Source organism: Bufo bufo, chromosome 8 (assembly GCF_905171765.1).
Source record: "Bufo bufo chromosome 8, aBufBuf1.1, whole genome shotgun sequence".
NCBI classification, from domain to species: domain Eukaryota; kingdom Metazoa; phylum Chordata; class Amphibia; order Anura; family Bufonidae; genus Bufo; species Bufo bufo.
This window is the reverse complement of record NC_053396.1, coordinates 8,810,020-8,831,555: the sequence shown is the minus strand read 5'-3', so window position 1 is coordinate 8,831,555 and position 21,536 is coordinate 8,810,020. Positions and strand designations below refer to the sequence as shown.

General features: G+C 50.1%; 2 protein-coding genes across 3 annotated transcripts; one reads left to right on the top strand and one right to left on the bottom strand.

Annotated features, from left to right (window-relative positions):
- Positions 1–6,770: 6,770 nt before the first annotated feature.
- On the bottom strand, positions 6,771–10,527 carry LOC120977151 (RING finger protein 223-like). Of its 2 annotated transcripts, none has more exons than XM_040404929.1 (2): positions 10,401–10,527; positions 6,771–8,068 (listed from the first exon to the last, which is right to left on the bottom strand). In XM_040404929.1, exon 2 carries the CDS (start codon positions 7,860–7,862, stop codon positions 7,278–7,280), a length of 585 nt encoding a protein of 194 aa, XP_040260863.1. In that variant the 5' UTR covers positions 7,863–8,068; positions 10,401–10,527; the 3' UTR covers positions 6,771–7,277. The 2 variants fall into 2 exon arrangements, with proteins under 2 accessions (XP_040260863.1, XP_040260864.1); XM_040404930.1 differs by having other exon boundaries at positions 6,771–8,051; positions 10,401–10,503.
- On the top strand, positions 10,474–16,705 carry RNF183 (ring finger protein 183). Its single transcript, XM_040404931.1, has 3 exons — positions 10,474–10,610; positions 13,257–13,310; positions 16,035–16,705. Exon 3 carries the CDS (start codon positions 16,079–16,081, stop codon positions 16,631–16,633), a length of 555 nt encoding a protein of 184 aa, XP_040260865.1. The 5' UTR covers positions 10,474–10,610; positions 13,257–13,310; positions 16,035–16,078; the 3' UTR covers positions 16,634–16,705.
- Positions 16,706–21,536: the final 4,831 nt, after the last annotated feature.

Genomic DNA, 21,536 nt, shown 5'->3' with positions numbered 1-21,536 from the left:
ATGCCCTAAAGCAGGCATGCTCAACCTGCGGCCCTCCAGCTGTTTCAAAACTACAACTCCCATCATTCCCAGACAACCTACAGCTATCAGCCTACAGAAGGGGCATGGTGGGAGTTGTAGTTTTGCAACAGCTGGAGGGCCGCAGGTTGAGCATGCCTGCCCCTAAAGGATGTGACCCCTCCACACGCGGATATAAATGGTAAGCTCTCGAGACACCGGCACATTACAGATTTACAGAAATTGTAATTACAAACAAATTTGGAAAAATTGTATAACGTCAATGATTTGTAATTCTAAAGTTTTCTTCCAAAAACAGCGCCACCCCTGTCCACAGGTTGTGTGTGGTATTGCAGCCCTGCCCCATCGACTCCAATGGAGCCGAGCTGCAATACCAGACACAAGCCACGGACAGGGGTGGCGCAATTAGTTTTTTTTTTAATTATTATTATCTTTTTTTTTTAAGCGTCCAATAAACCAGAGTTCCTGATAATCCAGCATCGGGTCGCGGGGATTTTACTGTCGTTTTTATACTGGTTCTGGTTAGAGGATGTAACGTTGACATTTTCCACCCTACAGTCCGGCTACGGGTCGGGGTGAGGGCCGCGTCCGCCATGTGCTGCAGAAATGTCTACGTTGTGATGTTTTATGCCCCCGTGGGTCCGTGTTGTGAATATCGCAGATTAAAGTAGATTACTCGTGGCCTGTACGTTACTTGCGGCAGATGTTTTGTTCAAAGATTCAAGAACAAAGCACGACCGGAAGGGACTTGGACCCCAGAGAAGGTAATGCCGAAAAGTGTACTAGACTGGTGCCCCACAAATACGGCCGCAGTGGAAAATGCGCGGTGTATCTCGCTCACATTCGCAGTGCTGAAATCTGTACCGGATGGCGTGGATTTCTGTGCATCAATGCTGCCAGTTTGCAGCAGGTCTCGCCCTTTACTCTGCAGATGAATTGACGCTTTATGCAGATTTTTAATCCTAAGGATGTCAATTTACGTGCGGTGGTTTTCCACGGTGCGCGGCTGCTCCGTGCAGCTTTTACGCCACTTGTGGCTGTTGCCCTAAGGGCCCCTTTACAGAGCTTAGCTGGAGCATGACCGGGCCCCTGGCGCCTGGAGCCATCTTTTTATTTGTATCTCCGTTTTCTAGGGTCTCTTGCTTGCTGTCAGTGAATGGAAGCATTTAAAATGTCTATTGTCTTAGTACTGCTCGCGGGCTTGTTACTGTGAAGGGAAGAGCTGTCCATGTCCATGGCAGGAGAGAGACTTAGGCCTCATGCAAATTGCAGATCCGCAAAACACGGATGGCGTCCATGTGCGTTCCGCAATTTGCGGAACGGCACGGACAGTTACTGCTATAACTGCCTATTCTTGTCCGCAAAACGGACAAGAATAGGACAGGTTATATTCTTTTTACAGAGCAACGGATGCAGACAGCACACGGAGTGCTGTCCGCATCTTTTGGGGCCCCATTGAAGTGAATGGGTCCGCATCCGAGCCGCCAAAACTGCGACTCAGATGTGGACCAAAACAACGGCCGTGTGCATGAGGCACTGATACACTGTAACAGACTGCTCCTGTGTGAGCACAGCTAGGCCAGGACGTGTTTACAGCCTCTGAATGCATACAAGAATGTTCTTATTCAGTGACAGCGTTTGCTGTCAATGAATGAAAACACCATTGTTAACCTCCGGAACCTGAAAGCCGATGCCCAGGCAGCCGAGGTGCGTGGCTGATTAGACCAAAGAGTAGAGCAAGGTCAGGACAGCTTTCCAGTCTTTGTCTGTTAATAGGAACATTCTCATTCCCTGAAAGCAAGCAGAGTTCTTGAAGATGGCAAGGGATTTGTACATCAAGCATTAGAAAGTTGCAGCTATGTTCACGGCACAGTCTTGTTCCAATATTAACACTTATCACCTATCCACGGGACCGGTGGGACCCCCAGCAATCATGAGGACGGCGGTCTGCAAGTGCTGCCATACTGCCCCATGGAGCGGTGGTGTGTACGTTGACATGGAGTTATTGATAGTATCCCAAGCATACACCTTGTGGTTTAGTAGCTGATACCGTATACCTCCGGTGGTCTTCGGTGAAGAAGGAGTATTGATGGTCGTAGTGGTTCTGGGTTAGTATCTGTTAAGTGATGGAATTCTCTATCCCAGCAGTGGCCACTAGAGGGAGCTCGCCGCATAGGGATTCTTACAGCTCTCATTGAACTCAATAATACATTCATGCGCAGTGAGCTCCCCCTAGTGGTGACAGAATTACACACTTGCACTAGGAAACTTCTCAGGTCATGCATAACTGTAGCGCAGGGATGATTACATTGTAGTATGTTCTTCCGTCAGCAGAGGGCGCAAACTAGGATTCCATATTCTCTGATGGATGCATTATTTATCATTTATGCAATTACAATTAGTTGGCGGCATTGTCTCATTATTTGATATCTAATTTGTATGGGGGGCAGGGAGGAATGCAGATTGTATTGCATCTGATTTTATGTTTAGCTCTAGGCGGCTGGGGGTGTGTATTGGGGAGGTTCTGCGGCGACTGGTGGTGTGGCTCCGCAGCGGTTGGGGGTGTGCATTGGGAGGTTCCATGGTGGCTGGGATGTGCATTGGGAGGCGCTGCGGAGGCTGGGGGTGTGTATCGGGGAGGTTCTGCGGCGACTGGTGTGGCTTGGGTGGCTCTGCGGCGGCTGGGGGTTTGCATTGGGGAGGTTCTGCAGCGACTGGTGGTGTGGCTTGGGTGGCTCCGCTGCGGTGGCTGGGGATGTGCATTTGGAGGCGCTGCAGAGGCTGGGGGTGTGCATTTGGAGGTTCCATGGTGGCTGGGAGGCGCTGCGGAGGCTGGGGGTGTGCATTTGGAGGTTCCATGGTGGCTGGGAGGCGCTGCGGAGGCTGGGGGTGTGCATTTGGAGGCGCTGCAGAGGCTGGGGGTGTGCATTTGGAGGTTCCATGGTGGCTGGGAGGCGCTGCGGAGGCTGGGGGTGTGCATTTGGAGGTTCCATGGTGGCTGGGAGGCGCTGCGGAGGCTGGGGGTGTGCATTTGGAGGTTCCATGGTGGCTGAGGTTGTGCATTCGGTGGCTCCGCAGCGGGTGACGGTAGCCATTGCTAATTCCTCCAGCAAAGTCTAACTGATCTGTACCTTCCCCTCGGTCTTTTTCCATTGCCATAAAGAAGCTTCTCCCACAATGCCGAGCAGCGTTGCACAGTCGAGGAGTGTGATTTGCATGAAGGTGCAGCCGGCCGGCCCGGTGTTTGCTCCACATCCATCTATTGTGTAGATGAATGTCCTGCTTCGGCTGCTACAAGCCTCGTCTTGCCCTAATTATACCCTATTCACTCCACGGGCACACACCTAGTAACACAAGCCGCTCCTTAGTGAAACAGGCTGATGTTACCTGTCAGGTGTCCACGTAGATCTGGTTATCTTCTATCGGCCTGATCACACGCAAACCAAACAGAAAATGAAAGGGACCGGGGTCTGGAGTACACGGACTGAGGGGGCGTGCAGTGCAGAAAGCCCATTTGGAGGGAATTTGGAAGGCCTATTGATAGCAATAGACACTGTAATACTCCACTTCCCCTGTGGGGGCACTGCAGAAAAACTGAACACTTACTGCCAGGTGTCCTCACGGATTACAGCTGATCACTGGGGTCATTGAGGGGAGGCCCAAGCACTGGGACCCTTAGAATGATGTAAAGCCCCATACTCTCAACCCAGAGGCCCCCCTTTTTTTTTTTTTCTAGAGGATCAGCAGGGACCCAGAGGTGAGCCCCCCACAGATCAAATGGAGAGGAGAACACCTGAAGTCACTTTATACCCTTAGCTTTGCACTCATTTTCCATTAAGTTTGATTGCCGGAGGTCTTTAAAGGGGCTGTCATGAGAGACCACTTCAGTCGGCCCCCCGGCAGACAGCTGATCTTGCTGGGGTAGGCCCTGGCCAGCCAGGCAAAGTTGCATTACATGGAGGCCTTTGAAATAAATGGATATCCATGCACCGCAAAGGTGGTTTGAGTCCACCAGGAGGGGAATACAGAGTGGAGGACCTCCTCGATGATGTCCATGTGCCCTAATAGCGGGTATGTGGACAGGAGTTACTACAGTAGTCCGCCGCCTGCACCAACATCATATCATCCCATATATTTTATTAGCAAAATGTATAAAAATGGGCATTAAATGCAAACATAGAGCAGGAGAGTCTACATGAGACATTCTAGGGAGGGTGAGCATGTCTGATCGGTGGAGAGCCGGCAGCTGGGACCCCCGACAGGACCCAGTCCATCCATCAGTATGAAATGTATATTATCCAGCCAGTAGATTACTGTCTACGTAAAAGGGAACCCCATCAAAATGTCTCTTCTTCTGTTCCAAAATTGGTGAGGGTCTGTGAGCTCCACTGAAGGACCTTGGGGAGCCACAGCTCAAGGACCCCGACCATTTTAGGCTGAGATCATATTATAATGGACTCCACAACATCTCCAGATGATAGGTCAGCATCACTTTTGGTTGAGATATATGGCTAAGAACAGAAGGGTGAAGAGGAGGAGGCCAATAAGGAGGATGGTGATCCCCATGCCCCACAAGCTGTTGCAGAAAGCCCGGCAGCCGCTCTGCTCAGTGGAGATTAGCCCATCAGGACCAGGCCGGTTTTCACCACCGTTGGTCAGAAGATGCAAAGTCACCAGAGATCCTTTACCTTCCGAAGAATCATTCTTTTTCATCCAGCACAGTTTGTATCCGTCCGCCCAGACCTCTTCGAGAGTCTGCATTTCGGGCGGAAGCTGGGCCACGACGTCTAGGTTGGGCCGCATTTTCGGCACCCCTTCCGCTGGGATCTGAGCCAAGCTTCGGCACAAGGGGCAGGGGAATTCCTGAGACTTCTTGAGGAACAGGCAAAGCCTGGAGAGACATTCCATGCAGAAGGTGTGAGAACACTGGAGAAGAAGCGGCGTCTTGAAGGCATTGTCGTAGGAAACGTAGCAGATGGGACATTCAAGGAAGCTGGTGAGATGTCCTTCAGGATCCTCTGGAGGTGGAGTGGTGGTGGCCATGTCATAGCCAGATCTCCAGGTTCAGAATAGGAGACTCTAAGTTGGATCTCTAACCTGAGGAGACACAAAGTCATCTTCTATCACCGTGCCCTGGGGGAGGTTTTCTACCTAAGCTTTGGGTTCTCACCTGTCTTGGACCGTGAGGTTTCTTTTCCATTTTTACCTTCTGTCCATCCTGCAGCTCTGTTACTTCTACACGAGACCTTCTGGTTCCTCAGCTCTTGCTCTGCTGCTATCTCTGTATGGACGTAGCTCCTGGCCTTTACTTGGTAACCAACAATCAGCTTCGGGTTTCATTCAGCCTTGAGCCAAGACTGGTTCTCCGGCCGCCCGTCCTTCCCTCATCACATAGCAACACAAACAATTGGGGACGAGAACAATGAGAGTCTCCGGAGGAAACCATCAAACACTAGTTGAGCACATTCTCCGGCTGGAGAGACGGGACGGGGCAGTTACTCATTAGTCGCTAATGGCTGCCATTGGGGCGCTCGGGTCACCATAAGTGTCGTGGATTAGCGTATTCTGCAGGACAGATCGGCAATAAATCACCCAGAGGCTGCCAGTCATTCACATGACTGCTTTCTTAATAAAAACAGCGCCACACATATCTGCAGGTTGTGAGTGGTATTGCAGCTTGGCCCTGATGTAACCCATGGACTGATGGGGCATCATTTCTGGAAGAAAGCAGCCATGTTTTTCTAGGACAGATGGCCCTCATCTGACAAGTCTGTTCACCTTGTTGGTTTCATTCTGATCTGGGATAGCTGGGTGACAACTAATATGGCTGTCATTACAGTGCCCAGAGAGGTTGTCACACTTTCTGGGTTGTCATGGTCAGCGCAGGCTTTATAAAGTTTTAGAAACACCACCCCAGGTTGTTTTTGGTATTGCAGCTCGGCTACATTGAAGTGAGGCTGAAATGCAATACCACGCACAGCCTGCAGGCATGTGAGGCGCTGTGTTTGGTTTTTTGGAAAGAAGCAACCTTGTTTTTCTCTACCTATTACCTTTTTTAAAGGGGTTGTTTCATCCTCCTCAATAAGTCGCTGCTATGGCCGGTGGATGGTGTGATGGGTTATATGTTTCCGGTACAACGGCCCCTACAGGAGGAATGGAGTATTACATGCCACCCATTCAGATTGACCAAGTAACATAGGCAGTCCCATTAAAGGGGTATTCCCATATCAAGTCACTCATATTCGTTCGGGTCCCACCAGTGTTGAAAATGTGGGTCCCGCCCCCCCCGTCCTGCCTGATGAGCTGACCCTACGACTGGTCTATCAGTTGCCCAATACCTTTATGCAAGTCACCACCTCCCCATTCATTCTCTGGCTGGGACGAGGGTCGGGGTCCCTCTTTCTTGACATGGTCCCAGAGGTGTGGGAGACGAAAATACCCCTTAAAGAGAAGTGAAACTTCAGGGGCAAGTAAAAGGACGTTCAGGATTTGCATGGAGTTGCCCTTTAAGTGAAAGGGTGTGGCTTAATAAACGTGTGACGTGACAAAGAATTTTCTACAAAATTGCACCGATACGATTTTTTTTTCTTTATTTAGTGACATTTGTGTATTAGAGTGACTGTGGCGCAATGACTTAGGCCTCACGGACATGACCGTATCCGTTTTGCGGTCTGCAAATCACGGATCCGCCAAATTTGGTGTTGCATTTTGCGGACAGGTATAGGACATGTTGTATCTTTTTTGCGGAATGGAGATACAAATGCAGAAAGCAGACGGAGGATTCGTGTGATTTCCGCATCCGTATGTCCATTCCGCAAAAAGATAGAAAAGGTCCACAAAATGCCGACCGTGGACCAATTGAAACAAATAAAATGTGTACGGCGCATGCACCGCGTCCATATTTTACGGTCCACGATTTTCAGATCGCAAAACTGACACGGTCATGTGCATAGGGCCTTATAGAAATCAGAACCGACTGTAGATTATACTCTTATATTTTACTTTTGATAACCGTATAATAACCAAATAAAAGTACGTTACGGATGAATAGGTGACTGCCGAAGCTGGGAATGGATTCTCCCTATTTGGTCCATACCATCTGTAAATGCGGGGGTGTATCACCCTGGATGATGGGATATATACGTCCTTCAGATATGTCTAGTTCTTTGGAAACTGTCTCTGATAGAGTCCGGAGCCGGTGGGACGTTGACATCTTGAGTTCCCAATGAAGAGTGGTGGACCACCTAAGATCCACCGAGTCAATGGAGCAAATACGTGGGGAAGAACACCACGAAAAACAGCATGAGGATGCAGCAGATGAAGATCCACAAGATGCAGCCGTAGTTCCGCAGGATCAGGTCGCACCGGTGGTAATGAGGCTGCCGCGGGACAATCACCAGATCTCCAGGACGCGAGAAATGTGGTTGGGCAGGACTCAGGAGAAAGACGCTGATGACCATGTTCTCGTCCTGTCCCGGTGGGAAATGAGCCAACGTGTTCTGCGTGCTGGTGACGCAGTTCTGGCCGTTGTCCTTCTTCCAGCACAGTTTAGACCCTTCCATCCACACTTTCTGGAGCTCGCCCAACCACGGCGGGAAGCGGGATACAATGCCCATGTTAGGGGGTAGATGAGGGACGCCCCCTGGTGGGATGGTGACAACTGCCCGGCACATGGGGCAGCAGAACGTTTCCAGCTCCTTCTGAAAGATGCAAAGCTTGGACAAGCACTCCATGCAGAAGGTGTGCGAGCAGGGCAGGAGCAGGGGGGTCTTAAAGATGTTGTCGTACGTCACGAAGCAAATCGGGCACTCGGGCACTGGATGCTCCGGCTCCATGTCCTTCATCCGAGGGCAGAAGAAAGCTCAACGAGGATCGCAGGACTTCAGAGAACTCGGTCCTGATAGCATTGAAGATGTCTTCCTGAGACCAGACGATGGATGTTCTGAGCTGTTGGAGAGCAGACGTCCCCACAGGCGGTCCTGTGTAGGACTGTGGTGGAGGGAGCGGTCCCGGAGGCTCAGTGACAGACTGGTCTGTGTTCACACCGTGCCTAGTGACAATATTTACTTACTGTGTTGGCGTGACATAGGATCACGTTACTCGGTGACAATGACACCGCACATAGTATTCATCGCTACTGCATGAGATCTAATCTGCTGCTCAGATCCACGATAAGGCGTCATTTACATAGGACTGCCAGATGCAAATGTCAGCCATGTGTCAGAGCATCGACAGAAGGTCCCTTTAAATTAAAAGGAAAGGGGGGGGGGGGCACATTCCCCACTAGACCAGTCACCTGCTCCTAGGAGGGGTTGAAATGGTGATCAGAATTATTGGGAGGATTTTGGTAATTTCGTTTTTCTGACATATTTTGCCTTCTCTGTGCGCCAAAGGGGCCGTCAGCAGCACAGAAATGTCACCTGCACCTGTGTCAGTGTCCTTATCCTGTACCCCGAGTGTCAGTGTCATTATCCTCTACCCCGAGTGTCAGTGTCATTATCCTGTACCCCAAGTGTCAGTGTCATTATCCTGTACCCCGAGTGTCAGTGTCATTATCCTGTACCCCAAGTGTCAGTGTCATTATCCTGTACCCCGAGTGTCAGCGTCATTATCCTGTACCCTGAGTGTCAGCGTCATTATCCTGTACCCCAAGTGTCAGTGTCATTATCCTGTACCCCGAGTGTCAGTGTCATTATCCTGTACCCCAAGTGTCAGTGTCATTATCCTGTACCCCGAGTGTCAGTGTCATTATCCTGTACCCCGAGTGTCAGTGTCATTATCCTGTACCCCGAGTGTCAGCGTCATTATCCTGTACCGAGTGTCAGCGTCATTATCCTGTACCCCGAGTGTCAGTGTCATTATCCTGTACCCCGAGTGTCAGCGTCATTATCCTGTACCCCAAGTGTCAGTGTCATTATCCTGTACCCCGAGTGTCATTATCCTGTACCCCAAGTGTCAGCGTCATTATCCTGTACCCCGAGTGTCAGCGTCATTATCCTGTACCCTGAGTGTCAGCGTCATTATCCTGTACCCCGAGTGTCAGCGTCATTATCCTGTACCCCAAGTGTCAGCGTCATTATCCTGTACCCCAAGTGTCAGCGTCATTATCCTGTACCCCGAGTGTCAGCGTCATTATCCTGTACCTCAAGTGTCAGCGTCATTATCCTGTACCCCAAGTGTCAGTGTCATTATCCTGTACCCCGAGTGTCAGCGTCATTATCCTGTACCCCCAGGGTCAGTGTCATTATCCTGTACCCCGAGTGTCAGCGTCATTATCCTGTACCCCGAGTGTCATTATCCTGTACCCCAAGTGTCAGTGTCATTATCCTGTACCCCGAGTGTCAGCGTCATTATCCTGTACCCCAAGTGTCAGCGTCATTATCCTGTACCCCAAGTGTCAGTGTCATTATCCTGTACCCCAAGTGTCAGCGTCATTATCCTGTACCCCGAGTGTCAGTGTCATTATCCTGTACCCCGAGTGTCAGCGTCATTATCCTGTACCCCGAGTGTCATTATCCTGTACCCCAAGTGTCAGTGTCATTATCCTGTACCCCGAGTGTCAGCGTCATTATCCTGTACCCCAAGTGTCAGCGTCATTATCCTGTACCCCAAGTGTCAGTGTCATTATCCTGTACCCCAAGTGTCAGTGTCATTATCCTGTACCCCGAGTGTCAGCGTCATTATCCTGTACCCCGAGTGTCAGCGTCATTATCCTGTACCCCGAGTGTCAGCGTCATTATCCCGTACCCCGAGTGTCAGTGTCATTATCCCGTACCCCGAGTGTCAGTGTCATTATCCTGTACCCCGAGTGTCAGCGTGTCATTATCCTGTACCCCGAGTGTCAGCGTCATTATCCTGTACCCCGAGTGTCAGTGTCATTATCCTGTACCCCAAGTATCAGTGTCATTATCCTGTACCCCAAGTGTCAGTGTCATTATCCTGTACCCCAAGTGTCAGTGTCATTATCCTGTACCCCGAGTGTCAGTGTCATTATCCTGTACCCCGAGTGTCAGCGTCATTATCCTGTACCTCAAGTGTCACAAATGTGTTTTTCTGTGCGGTTGAATACAGCCTGTTGCTCTCAGTTGACTGTATTGCTGTTCGGTGAGATAAGTGCCAGGAAGTCTCTGCCCGATGATGACTTTGTCTCCAGAGACATTTACTTACACGTGACTGATATTCGCTGCTCTTATAACGCTCCAGCACTATTATAAGCTGTCAGGTCTAGTGCAGTTCAGTGTGTGACCAGTAGGTGGAGACAGATGACCGTCTTGTCCTCCATTGATTGCTCCTTATCTGCTATAATGGAGGTAATAAGCGGCTGCGGCGGCACGCTCAGCTACTGCGATATCATCCGGTGGATTGCCGGCGTGTTTACTTACCAAATATTCCCTCTGCAAGCAGGCGGCACCATTGTATTATCGCACAGATATCAGATGCCATTGACTGTGTCTTCTTTTTGCCCAGAAGTTTGGTGCTCCCTCCATCGCCATCTCCAGAAGATGCAGGACGTGAGCGGCGGCGTTGCCTGGAGGGGAGACCGACCACATCCGGAAGGGAGAGCGTGGCACGTTATCCTTCTGTGCAACCAGGTAAGACCGCGCCGCTCTGATAGGAATATACAATTAAAGTCCTCAACCGTCTTGTGCCTGCAGCTCCTATGCAGATCTATGTGTCTCCATGGTAACAATCAGTAAACAAACCGGTGTAGCCTGCAGTTACATCACCGTGCACTTTATGTCGTAGTTATATTTCATAGGATTAGATACACAGCTCAGCAGACTGTATCACACAGGAGAGGATTAGATACACAGCTCAGCAGGCGGTATCACACAGGAGAGGATTAGATACACAGCTCAGCAGACTGTATCACACAGGAGAGGATTAGATACACAGCTCAGCAGGCGGTATCACACAGGAGAGGATTAGATACACAGCTCAGCAGACTGTATCACACAGGAGAGGATTAGATACACAGCTCAGCAGGCTGTATCACACAGGAGAGGATTAGATACTCAGCTCAGCAGGCAGTATCACACAGGATAGGATTAGATACACAGCTCAGCAGACAGTATCACACAGGAGAGGATTAGATACACAGCTCAGCAGACTGTATCACACAGGAGAGGATTAGATACACATCTCAGCAGGCAGTATCACACAGGATAGGATTAGATACACAGCTCAGCAGGCAGTATCACACAGGATAGGATTAGATACACCGCTCAGCAGACAGTATCACACAGGACAGGATTAGATACACAGCTCAGCAGACAGTATCACACAGGATAGGATTAGATACACAGCCCAGCAGGCAGTATCACACATGATAGGATTAGATGCTCAGCAGGCAGTATCACACAGGATAGGATTAGATACACAGCTCAGCAGACAGTATCACACAGGAGAGGATTAGATACACAGCTCAGCAGACAGTATCACACATGATAGGATTAGATACACAGCTCAGCAGACAGTATCACACAGGACAGGATTAGATACACAGCTCAGCAGACAGTATCACACAGGATAGGATTAGATACACAGCTCAGCAGACAGTATCACACAGGATAGGATTAGATACACAGCTCAGCAGACAGTATCACACAGGATAGAATTAGATACACAGCTCAGCAGACAGTATCACACAGGATTAGATACACAGCTCAGCAGACAGTATCACACAGGACCGGATTAGATACACAGCTCAGCAGACAGTATCACACAGGAGAGGATTAGATACACAGCTCAGCAGACAGTATCACACAGGATAGGATTAGATACACAGCTCAGCAGACAGTATCACACAGGATTAGATACAGAGCTCAGCAGACAGTATCACACAGGACCGGATTAGATACACAGCTCAGCAGACAGTATCACACAGGAGAGGATTAGATACACAGCTCAGCAGACAGTATCACACAGGAGAGGATTAGATACACCGCTCAGCAGACAGTATCACACATGATAGGATTAGATACACAGCTCAGCAGGCAGTATCACACATGATAGGATTAGATACACAGCTCAGCAGACAGTATCACACAGCAGAGGATTAGATACACAGCTCAGCAGACAGTATCACACAGGATAGGATTAGATACACAGCTCAGCAGACAGTATCACACAGGAGAGGATTAGATACACAGCTCAGCAGACAGTATCACACAGGAGAGGATTAGATACACAGCTCAGCAGACAGTATCACACATGATAGGATTAGATACACAGCTCAGCAGGCAGTATCACACATGATAGGATTAGATACACAGCTCAGCAGACAGTATCACACAGCAGAGGATTAGATACACAGCTCAGCAGACAGTATCACACAGGATAGGATTAGATACACAGCTCAGCAGACAGTATCACACAGGATAGAATTAGATACACAGCTCAGCAGGCAGTATCACACAGGATAGGATTAGATACACAGCTCAGCAGGCAGTATCACACAGGATAGGATTAGATACACAGCTCAGCAGGCAGTATCACACAGGATAGGATTAGATACACAGCTCAGCAGGCAGTATCACACAGGATAGGATTAGATACACAGCTCAGCAGGCAGTATCACATAGGATTAGATACACAGCTCAGCAGGCAGTATCACATAGGATTAGATACACAGCTCAGCAGACAGTATCACACATGATAGGATTAGATACACAGCTCAGCAGACAGTATCACACAGGATAGAATTAGATACACAGCTCAGCAGGCAGTATCACACAGGATAGGATTAGATACACAGCTCAGCAGGCAGTATCACACAGGATAGGATTAGATACACAGCTCAGCAGGCAGTATCACACAGGATAGGATTAGATACACAGCTCAGCAGGCAGTATCACACAGGATAGGATTAGATACACAGCTCAGCAGGCAGTATCACATAGGATTAGATACACAGCTCAGCAGGCAGTATCACATAGGATTAGATACACAGCTCAGCAGACAGTATCACACATGATAGGATTAGATACACAGCTCAGCAGACAGTATCACACAGGATTGGATTAGATACACAGCTCAGCAGACAGTATCACACAGGATAGGATTAGATACAGCCGTGCTCCCGCCCTCTGCTCAGCGCTCACCTCCCTCACCTGCGCGGTGTCAGGCGCTCTCTCCCTTCTCTCCTCACTTCGGTGTCTGTCTCTCTCATGTCTGGAGGTTCCCGGCTTCGGTCACTTTGTTTAACCCTTTCCTGCCTCTCACATATCACATCACAGGTGGTCGGTGCATCCCGTGGCCTCGAGATGAAAGCAGCCATTGTTTCACGTGAGGTGATAGCCTGCAGATATGAGCGCTGCTCATGTTGAGTGGATATTTATCATAGTCGTGTAATGTGGATGATGGGAGTGATTGCTGGTTTGGATTGTGAGCAGTTACACGGTCTTGTAGGACGGCTGAACGCTATTGCCCTCTGTTATCAGCCATTTTAGACTTTTTGAGGCTGACGACAGGACAGGTGACCGCCGTCTATTGTCCTCTGTTATCAGCCTTCATGTCCGGTCAGCTTATCCTCTGGCGGCCGGACGTGGCTGATCACAGAGAACACTAGCGGGTGTTATCCGTGTGGCACTGCCCCCTGTGCCTCCGAGGTTTTCAGCGGCGGTCGCCCTCCCCCACCACCATGATCATCTCATTGTCCGGAGGGTCTGAAAGGTAGAACAGGTTTTCTGTACCGTCATTTGCCCCCGGTGGCGCTATCCTCCGAATGTAAACCTGGGCCCGACCCTGCGGTGCAGCCACGTATAGAGAATGTCCTTCTGTACACGGAAGTCACAGTGTTTACCCTGATCCCGGGACGGGGAGATCCTGCTGCCTCGGGGCTCAGATCCGGATTCACAGAGACACGGGAGAGCAGGGATGGAGGTATGGGGGCTCTGTAATCGAATCAAATGCTTGTATCTAGGACCCCACATTGCAATGTCCTGTACCCCAAGTATTGGCATGCCGTCGTTCTGCTGCACCCCCCTTCCCGGTGTCGGCATGCCATCGTCCTGCTGCACCCCCCGGTGTCGGCGTGCTGTCCTCCTGCTGCACCCTCACCGGTGTCAGCGTGCGCCCCCCCTGCTGCCCCCTTCCCCACCGGTGTCGGCGTGCCGTCCTCCTGCTGCACCCCCCCCGGTGTCGGCATGTCGTCGTCCTGCTGCACCCCCGTGTTGGCGTGCCGTCGTCCTGCTGCACCCCCCCGGTGTCGGCGTGTCGTCGTCCTGCTGCACCCCCCCAGTAATGGCGTGCCGTCGTCCTGCTGCACCCCCCCTGGTGTCGGCTTGCCGTCATCCTGCTGCACCCCCCCGGTGTCGGCGTCCTGCTGCACCCCCCCCAGTGTTGGCGTGCCGTCGTCCTGCTGCACCCCCCCCGGTGACGGCGTGTCGTCGTCCTGCTGCACCCCCCCGGTGTCGGCGTCCTGCTGCACCCCCCCGGTGTTGGCGTGCCGTCGTCCTGCTGCACCCCCCCGGTGTTGGCGTGCCGTCGTCCTGCTGCACCCCCCCGGTGTTGGCGTGCCGTCGTCCTGCTGCACCCCACCCTGGTGTCGGCTTGCCGTCATCCTGCTGCACCCCCCCGGTGTCGGCGTCCTGCTGCACCCCCCCAGTGTTGGCGTGCCGTCGTCCTGCTGCACCCCCCCAGTGTTGGCGTGCCGTCGTCCTGCTGCACCCCCACGGTGTCGGCGTGTCGTCGTCCTGCTTCACCCCCACGGTGTCGTCGTCCTACTGCACCCCCCCCTGGTGTCGGCTTGCCGTCGTCCTGCTGCACCCCCCCCCTGGTGTCGGCTTGCCGTCATCCTGCTGCACCCTCCCCGGTGTGGGCGTCCTGCTGCACCCCCCCAGTGTTGGCGTGCCGTCGTCCTGCTGCACCCCCCCCCCCCCCCGGTGTCGGCTTGCCGTTGTCCTGCTGCACACCCCCGGTGTCGGCGTCCTGCTGCACCCCCCCAGTGTTGGCGTGTCGTCGTCCTGCTGCACCCCTCCAATGTTGGCGTGTCGTCGTCCTGCTACACCCCCCCAGTGTTGATGTGTCGTCGTCCTGCTGCACCCCCCTCGGTGTCGGCGTCCTGCTGCACCCCCCAGTGTTGGGGTGTCGTCGTCCTGCTGCACACCCCCCCCACCCCAGTTTTGGCATGTTTCCCTGAACCCCCATATTTTAGATAATTCACAATGACTCATCTCCTTATTGGGGTTCCCCGGCTCAGTTCTGCTGCAGAGAACGTTCCCCATGTTTACCTTGCTGCCGCACTTCCTGAGCAGATGGTCGCGGTCACCGCTGCGTAATGGGAGCAAAGTTCTGTGGACACAGAGATAGTTTAGACCTTATGGTGGTCAAAGTTCATAGTAGTTTTTCGGGGTTGCAAAAAAAGAGTATGGTTGGCCCTCCACAGATCACATATGGTGGTACGGTGATCGACCCAATAGTGTGGAGCAAACAGGGGCCACGGGTGTCAGTAAGTCAGTCCTACGTTTCTGTCCACCTAGACCTCGTCCACGGCCTCTAAGCCACAGAAGATGTGGGGTTGTTGGATCTCAGCGTTCCAGCTGGATATCGACATCCAGTAATCCCACATCTTCTCTTTGGCCCATAGGCCGTGCACAAGGTCCTGGTGGACCGAAACTTTGGCTCGCCATAAGGGCTCATGCACACAAACGTATTTTTTTTATCCGTGTTCGATCCATTCATTTCAATGGGCCCGCAAAAAAACGGAAGTTACTCCGTGTACATTCCGTATGTCTGTTCCTCAAAACAATTTCCACATAACTGACAAGGAGAGAAATTTTCTATTAGGGGCCGGCTGTTCCGTTTCGCAAAATACGGAATGCACACGGACGGCATCCATATTTTTGGCGGACCACAAAATGCATACGGTCGTGTGCACGAGGCCTAATTTTGTAACTGGATGTAAATAAATATCTAATGACTTTACAATAAGGTGCCGTGCGGTTTTTGGGGGGTTGTGCAATAAGGGTGGGGGTGGCCTCAAGCCTCATTTCATGTTTTTTGTACGTTTTTAGAATTGGCTCGCTCCGAATCCTGAGCTGTAGATGACCCACAAAAGATGGCGGACGCTTCCAAACCCGACCTGGAATCCGAGTGTCCCGTGTGCTGGAATCCATACAACAATACCTTCCGCACCCCCAAACTCCTGAGCTGCCAGCACACCTTCTGCATGGAGTGTCTGGCCCACCTGAGCTTCGTAACCCAGGCAAGGAACCGCCTGCACTGCCCGCTGTGCCGCCACACCACCATGTTACGCCTGGACCAGGTGATCACCGACCTCCCCACCAACATGGCCGTCCTCGGCCACCTCAAACTGGAGCCGCAGAAGCACGGACTCTCTGCTAGAGACACCCGGAGACTGAACTTTTTTCACCGTCCCCCCTCAGTCTATACACTCAGCGGCGGACAGGACACGGAGTCCACGTATGCTACTCAACAAACTCAGGTACCGACGCCCCCGACCACTATTCCCTCTGACGACGACTCCTGGCAGTGTCTGCGGAACCCCCAATTCCGTATGTTCTCCTACCTGATGGTGACTATGCTGTTGGTCAGTATGCTGCTGATCTTTTCCATTTTCTGGACCCGCAAGTTACTGTGGGGACCACGGTGACCCCCACAAAGTGGAATGGGATCTACTGAGATGCGCTCATTTTGGAAGACGATGACTTTGGTAGAACACGTATACCCTGTACATACCATTATAAAGAATACGCTCAGCATTCCTAATAAACCTTCTGCAGTATAGTCTGACCCTACGTTATACCTGGCGGCCGCGGCAAACCAATAAAGGAACAGTTTTTGTACTTTGAATCCTCATAAAATGTTGTGTAACTTTGCTTTATCTTGTACTCTAGTCACATCCAGAGCAGCATTCAATATTCTACAGGTAAGTTCATGCCGTGTGGAGTAGGGGTGCACCGAAATGAAAATTCTGGTCCGAAACCGAAACCGAAAATTCAGGATGCCCTTGACCGAAAACCGAAACCGAAACCGAAACTGCCTTTTTGCCCAAATACTTTTAAAATACTTTTTTTTTAATGATTTTATTAATAATTCTTTTTCATGAATGAAATTCATCTGTGGGTGGCGCTGTTATGGAGAGGGGGATCTGTGGGTGGCGCTGTTATGGAGAGGGGGATCTGTGGGTGGCTCTGTTATGGAGAGGGGGATCTGTGGGTGGCGCTGTTATGGAGAGGGGGATCTGTGGGTGGCGCCGTTATGGAGAGGGGGATCTGTGGGTGGCGCCGTTATGGAGAGGGGGATCTGTGGGTGGCGCCGTTATGGAGAGGGGGATCTGTGGGTGGCGCCGTTATGGAGAGGGGGATCTGTGGGTGGCGCCGTTATGGAGAGGGGGATCTGTGGGTGGCGCCGTTATGGAGAGGGGGATCTGTGGGTGGCGCCGTTATGGAGAGGGGGATCTGTGGGTGGCGCTGTTATGGAGAGGGGGATCTGTGGGTGGCGCTGTTATGGAGAGGGGGATCTGTGGGTGGCGCTGTTATGGAGAGGGGGATCTGTGGGTGGCGCTGTTATGGAGAGGGGGATCTGTGCACTGTTATGGGCATAACAGTGCACAGATCCCTTTCCCCATAACAGTGCACAGATCCCTTTCCCCATAACAGTGCACAGATCCCCCCTCCCCATAGCAGTGCACAGATCCCCCCTCCCCATAGCAGTGCACAGATCCCCCCCTCCCCATAGCAGTGCACAGATCCCCCCTCCCCATAGCAGTTCCATAGACCGATCCCCCCTACCCATAACAGCCCCGGCCCTGCTGCTCACAGCATCTTTATTTTACCTTACAATCGTGAGGCTCCAGTAACTAACAACTCTGCAGGCAGAGCGGAGGGCGGCGTAACGTCACTTACTCACGTGACGCACCTGCTCCGCCCACTTTATGAATGAAGGAGGCGGAGCAGGCGCGTCACGTGAGTAAGTGACGTTACGCCGGCCTCCGCTCTGCCTGCAGAGTTGTTAGTTACTGGAGCCTCACGATTGTAAGGTAAAATAAAGATGCAGTGACAAAGTAAACCGCCCGCCCGCAGATGGTGGGTGACAAATCCCACACCCCATATTTTCGGCCGATATGTAACAATATCGGCCGAAGTGGATTAGGTGCATTTTCGGCCGATATTTTCGGCTGCCGAAATTTCGGTGCACCCCTAGTGTGGAGTTTTACGAAAGGTAGAATTTCCCTTATAACAGGTAAGAATTTGTGAAAGGGGATGTGCAGGACTAGAAAAACATGGCGGCTTTCTTCCAGAAACAGCGCCACGCCTGTCCATTGGCTGTGTTCGATATTGCAGCTCTATTGAAGTGAATTGGCTTGAGCTGCAATACAACACACAACCTGTGGCCAGGTGTGGCGCTGTTTTTTTTTTTTTTTTTTAAAGAGAAGGCGGCCATGTTTTATTAATCCTGGGGAGCTCCCATTAAAGGGGTTATCCAGGAAACGATAATGATACCCAATCATTAGAATAGGTCATCATTATCACATTGGGGAGGGGGCACCCACGCCGATCGCCTGTTTCAGGGAGCTTTGGCGAGCGCTGCGGGCTCCTGGCAGCTTTCCAAGCACAGCGCCGTATCTTGTGTAGCAGCCTCATTCACTTCAATGGGACTGAGCTGCAACTAGGCCGATGTCACAGCTGATCGGTGGGGGTCCCGGGACCCCCGCTAAACTTATATCGATGACCTATAATGAGGATAGGTCATCAATATTAATTCCTGGATATCCCCTTTAAGATAAAGAGAGAAGACCGGTCCAGCCTCCAATTCAAAAGGAAGGATTTATTTTAACCCCTTAATGACTACCCATATGCCTTATTACGGCGACCACTAAGGGGCCTTAGGCTGGGCCGCCATAAAAAGGCGGCCCAGCCTGAGGCCCCTTTAGTGATCGCCGTAATAAGGCGTATGGGTAGTCATTAAGGGGTTAAAATAAATCTAAGCGCTGCACGAGTTCCCTGTGCAGCGCTCCTGCTCTAACAGCCTGGACCGGCATGAGTGCGGATCTGGGCTGTTTAACCCTTTACATGCAGCATGTAAGCAGTGACAGAGGGAGTGGACTCCCTCCGTCACCCATCGGCAGAAAGCAAATGCGATCGCGGGGTGCCGATGTGTGTATACACAGGCTGGGACCTGGTGTAGGCCCCAAGCCTGCCTCTAGTGCTCCCCAGCAGGCTGCACCTCTCTGCTGGTCAATGTCAGTAAAGCACTGACATTAATATACAATGCACTGTAGGGATAGTGCGTTGTATTATAGAAGCAATTAAAAGATCGCCTGTTTTTTTTTAACAATTCCAATAAAAAAACACTTTTCAATGAAAAAAATAACATCTCCCCCACGTTTGGTATGGCCGCGTCTGTAACAACCAGCACTACACAAATATCATGTAAATTATCCCATACGATAAAGCCCGTAAAAAAATAAAAAGCCAGAGTTGCTAATTTAGGGTACTTTTGCACTAGCGTTTTTTGATTCTGGCAGGCAGTTCCGTTGCTGGATCCGGTAAGCCGTGTACAAATGGAAAGCTTTTTTTTCTCCGGATCCATTGAAATACCGGATCAGTCTCATCCGGAATAACGGAATTTAAAGATCAAAAGCAAAAATAGCTCCTCCGGCGATGCAGCATTTTCTGGCACACTTTGTACCGGATCCGGCGTTAATACATCTCCAAGTGCGGTATTGTTCCGGGATTTTGTCCGGTCAAATACCGTACAAGGGACGGAACAGAAGACATCCTTTCAGAATGCATTGGGACAAAACTGATGCGTTTTTTTTCCGGTATTGAGACCCTTTACCGGATTTCAATACCAGAAAAGAATAACGCTAGTGTGAAAGTAAAAAACACAAAACTTAACCCCTTCAAGACCAAGTTTTCACCATAAGGACCAAGCCACATTTTGCAAATCGGGCGCGTTTCATTTTACGTGGTAATAACTCTAGAACGCTTATACTTATCCACGCGATTCTGTTTTCTCGTGACACATTGTACTTCATGTTAGTGGTAAATTTGATTCAATGGGGAAGATTCATCAAAACTGCTGCAAAGGAAAACGGGCTTCGTTGCCCATAGCAACCAGATTCCACCTTTCATTTTCCAAAGAATCGGGGAAAAATGAAAGCTGGAATCCGATTGGTTGCTATGGGCCCCTAAACCAGTTTTCCTTTACGTCCGTTTTGATAAATCTCCCCCTATACGTTTTACCTTTATTTATTTTTTTAAATCCCAAATTTACAGAAAATTTTGAAAAATTCTCTATTTTCAAAAATGTATATTTCTCTGCTTTTAAGATGGATAGTGATACCTCATAAAATAGTTATTACGTAACATTCCTATGGTGGCCTCATTTTGTAAATGTCATTTTATTTTTTAGGACGTTAGAAGGCCTCGAATTTTAGAAACAATTTTGACATTTTTAAAGAAAATTTCCAAACCCACTTTTTTTTTTTTAGGTACTGGTTCAGTTATGAAGTCACTTTGTGGGTCTTACATAGTAGAAATGACCCATAAATTACCCCATTTTAGAAACTACACCCCCCAAGTTAATCGAAACTGATTTTACAAACTTTGTTAACCCTTTATGTGTTCCAGAAGAATTAACGGATTTATTATGCTTGCACACTATAGGAGAAAGCACTAGCCTATGTGCGGTGCCACAGCGCCGGCCACCAGAGCAGCTGGTGCTTTTTCCTATGGTGTGCAAGCACGACCACTACTGGTGGATTGTAAGGTGGTCGTAACCATGGAAACAAGCAGTATATAATGTGACGGAAAAAATGAATACAGCCAGCAAAGGAGGCAATATGGTGAATCACAATACATTAGTAAGTGCCTTGTATTAAATTTCCTCCACATAATAAATGCTGTTGGATGAAGTGAGACGAACCCTTTAGGAAAGGAAAATGGAAATGAAAATGTCAAAATTTTTCCCTGTAACACAGTAAGGGTTAACAGCCAAACAAAACTCAATATTTATTACCCTAATTCTGCAGTTTACAGAAGTACCCCATATGTGGTCATAAACTGCTGTACGGGCACATGGCAGGGTGCAGAAGGGAAGGAGCAACATATGGATTTTGGATGCCAGATTTCACTGGGATAATTTTAAGTTGCCATGTCGCATTTGAAGCCCCCCCTACAGTAGAAACTCCCAAAAAGTGACCCCGTTTTGGAAACTACGGGATAGTTTACTAGTGGTACTACACTGCTCAAAAAAATAAAGGGAACACAAAAATAACACATCCTAGATCTGAATTAATTAAATATTCTTCTGAAATACTTTGTTCTTTACATAGTTGAATGTGCTGACAACAAAATCACACAAAAATAAAAAAATGGAAATCAAATTTTTTAACCCATGGAGGTCTGGATTTGGAGTCACACTCAAAATTAAAGTGGAAAAACACACTACAGGCTGATCCAACTTTGATGTAATGTCCTTAAAACAAGTCAAAATGAGGCTCAGTAGTGTGTGTGGCCTCCACGTGCCTGTATGACCTCCCTACAACG

Excerpts from the sequence above, each read along its gene's own strand:
- RNF183 (XM_040404931.1), top strand. The coding sequence starts at position 16,079 with ATGGCGGACGCTTCCAAACCCGACCTGGAATCCGAGTGTCCCGTGTGC.
- LOC120977151 (XM_040404929.1), bottom strand. The coding sequence starts at position 7,862 with ATGAAGGACATGGAGCCGGAGCATCCAGTGCCCGAGTGCCCGATTTGC.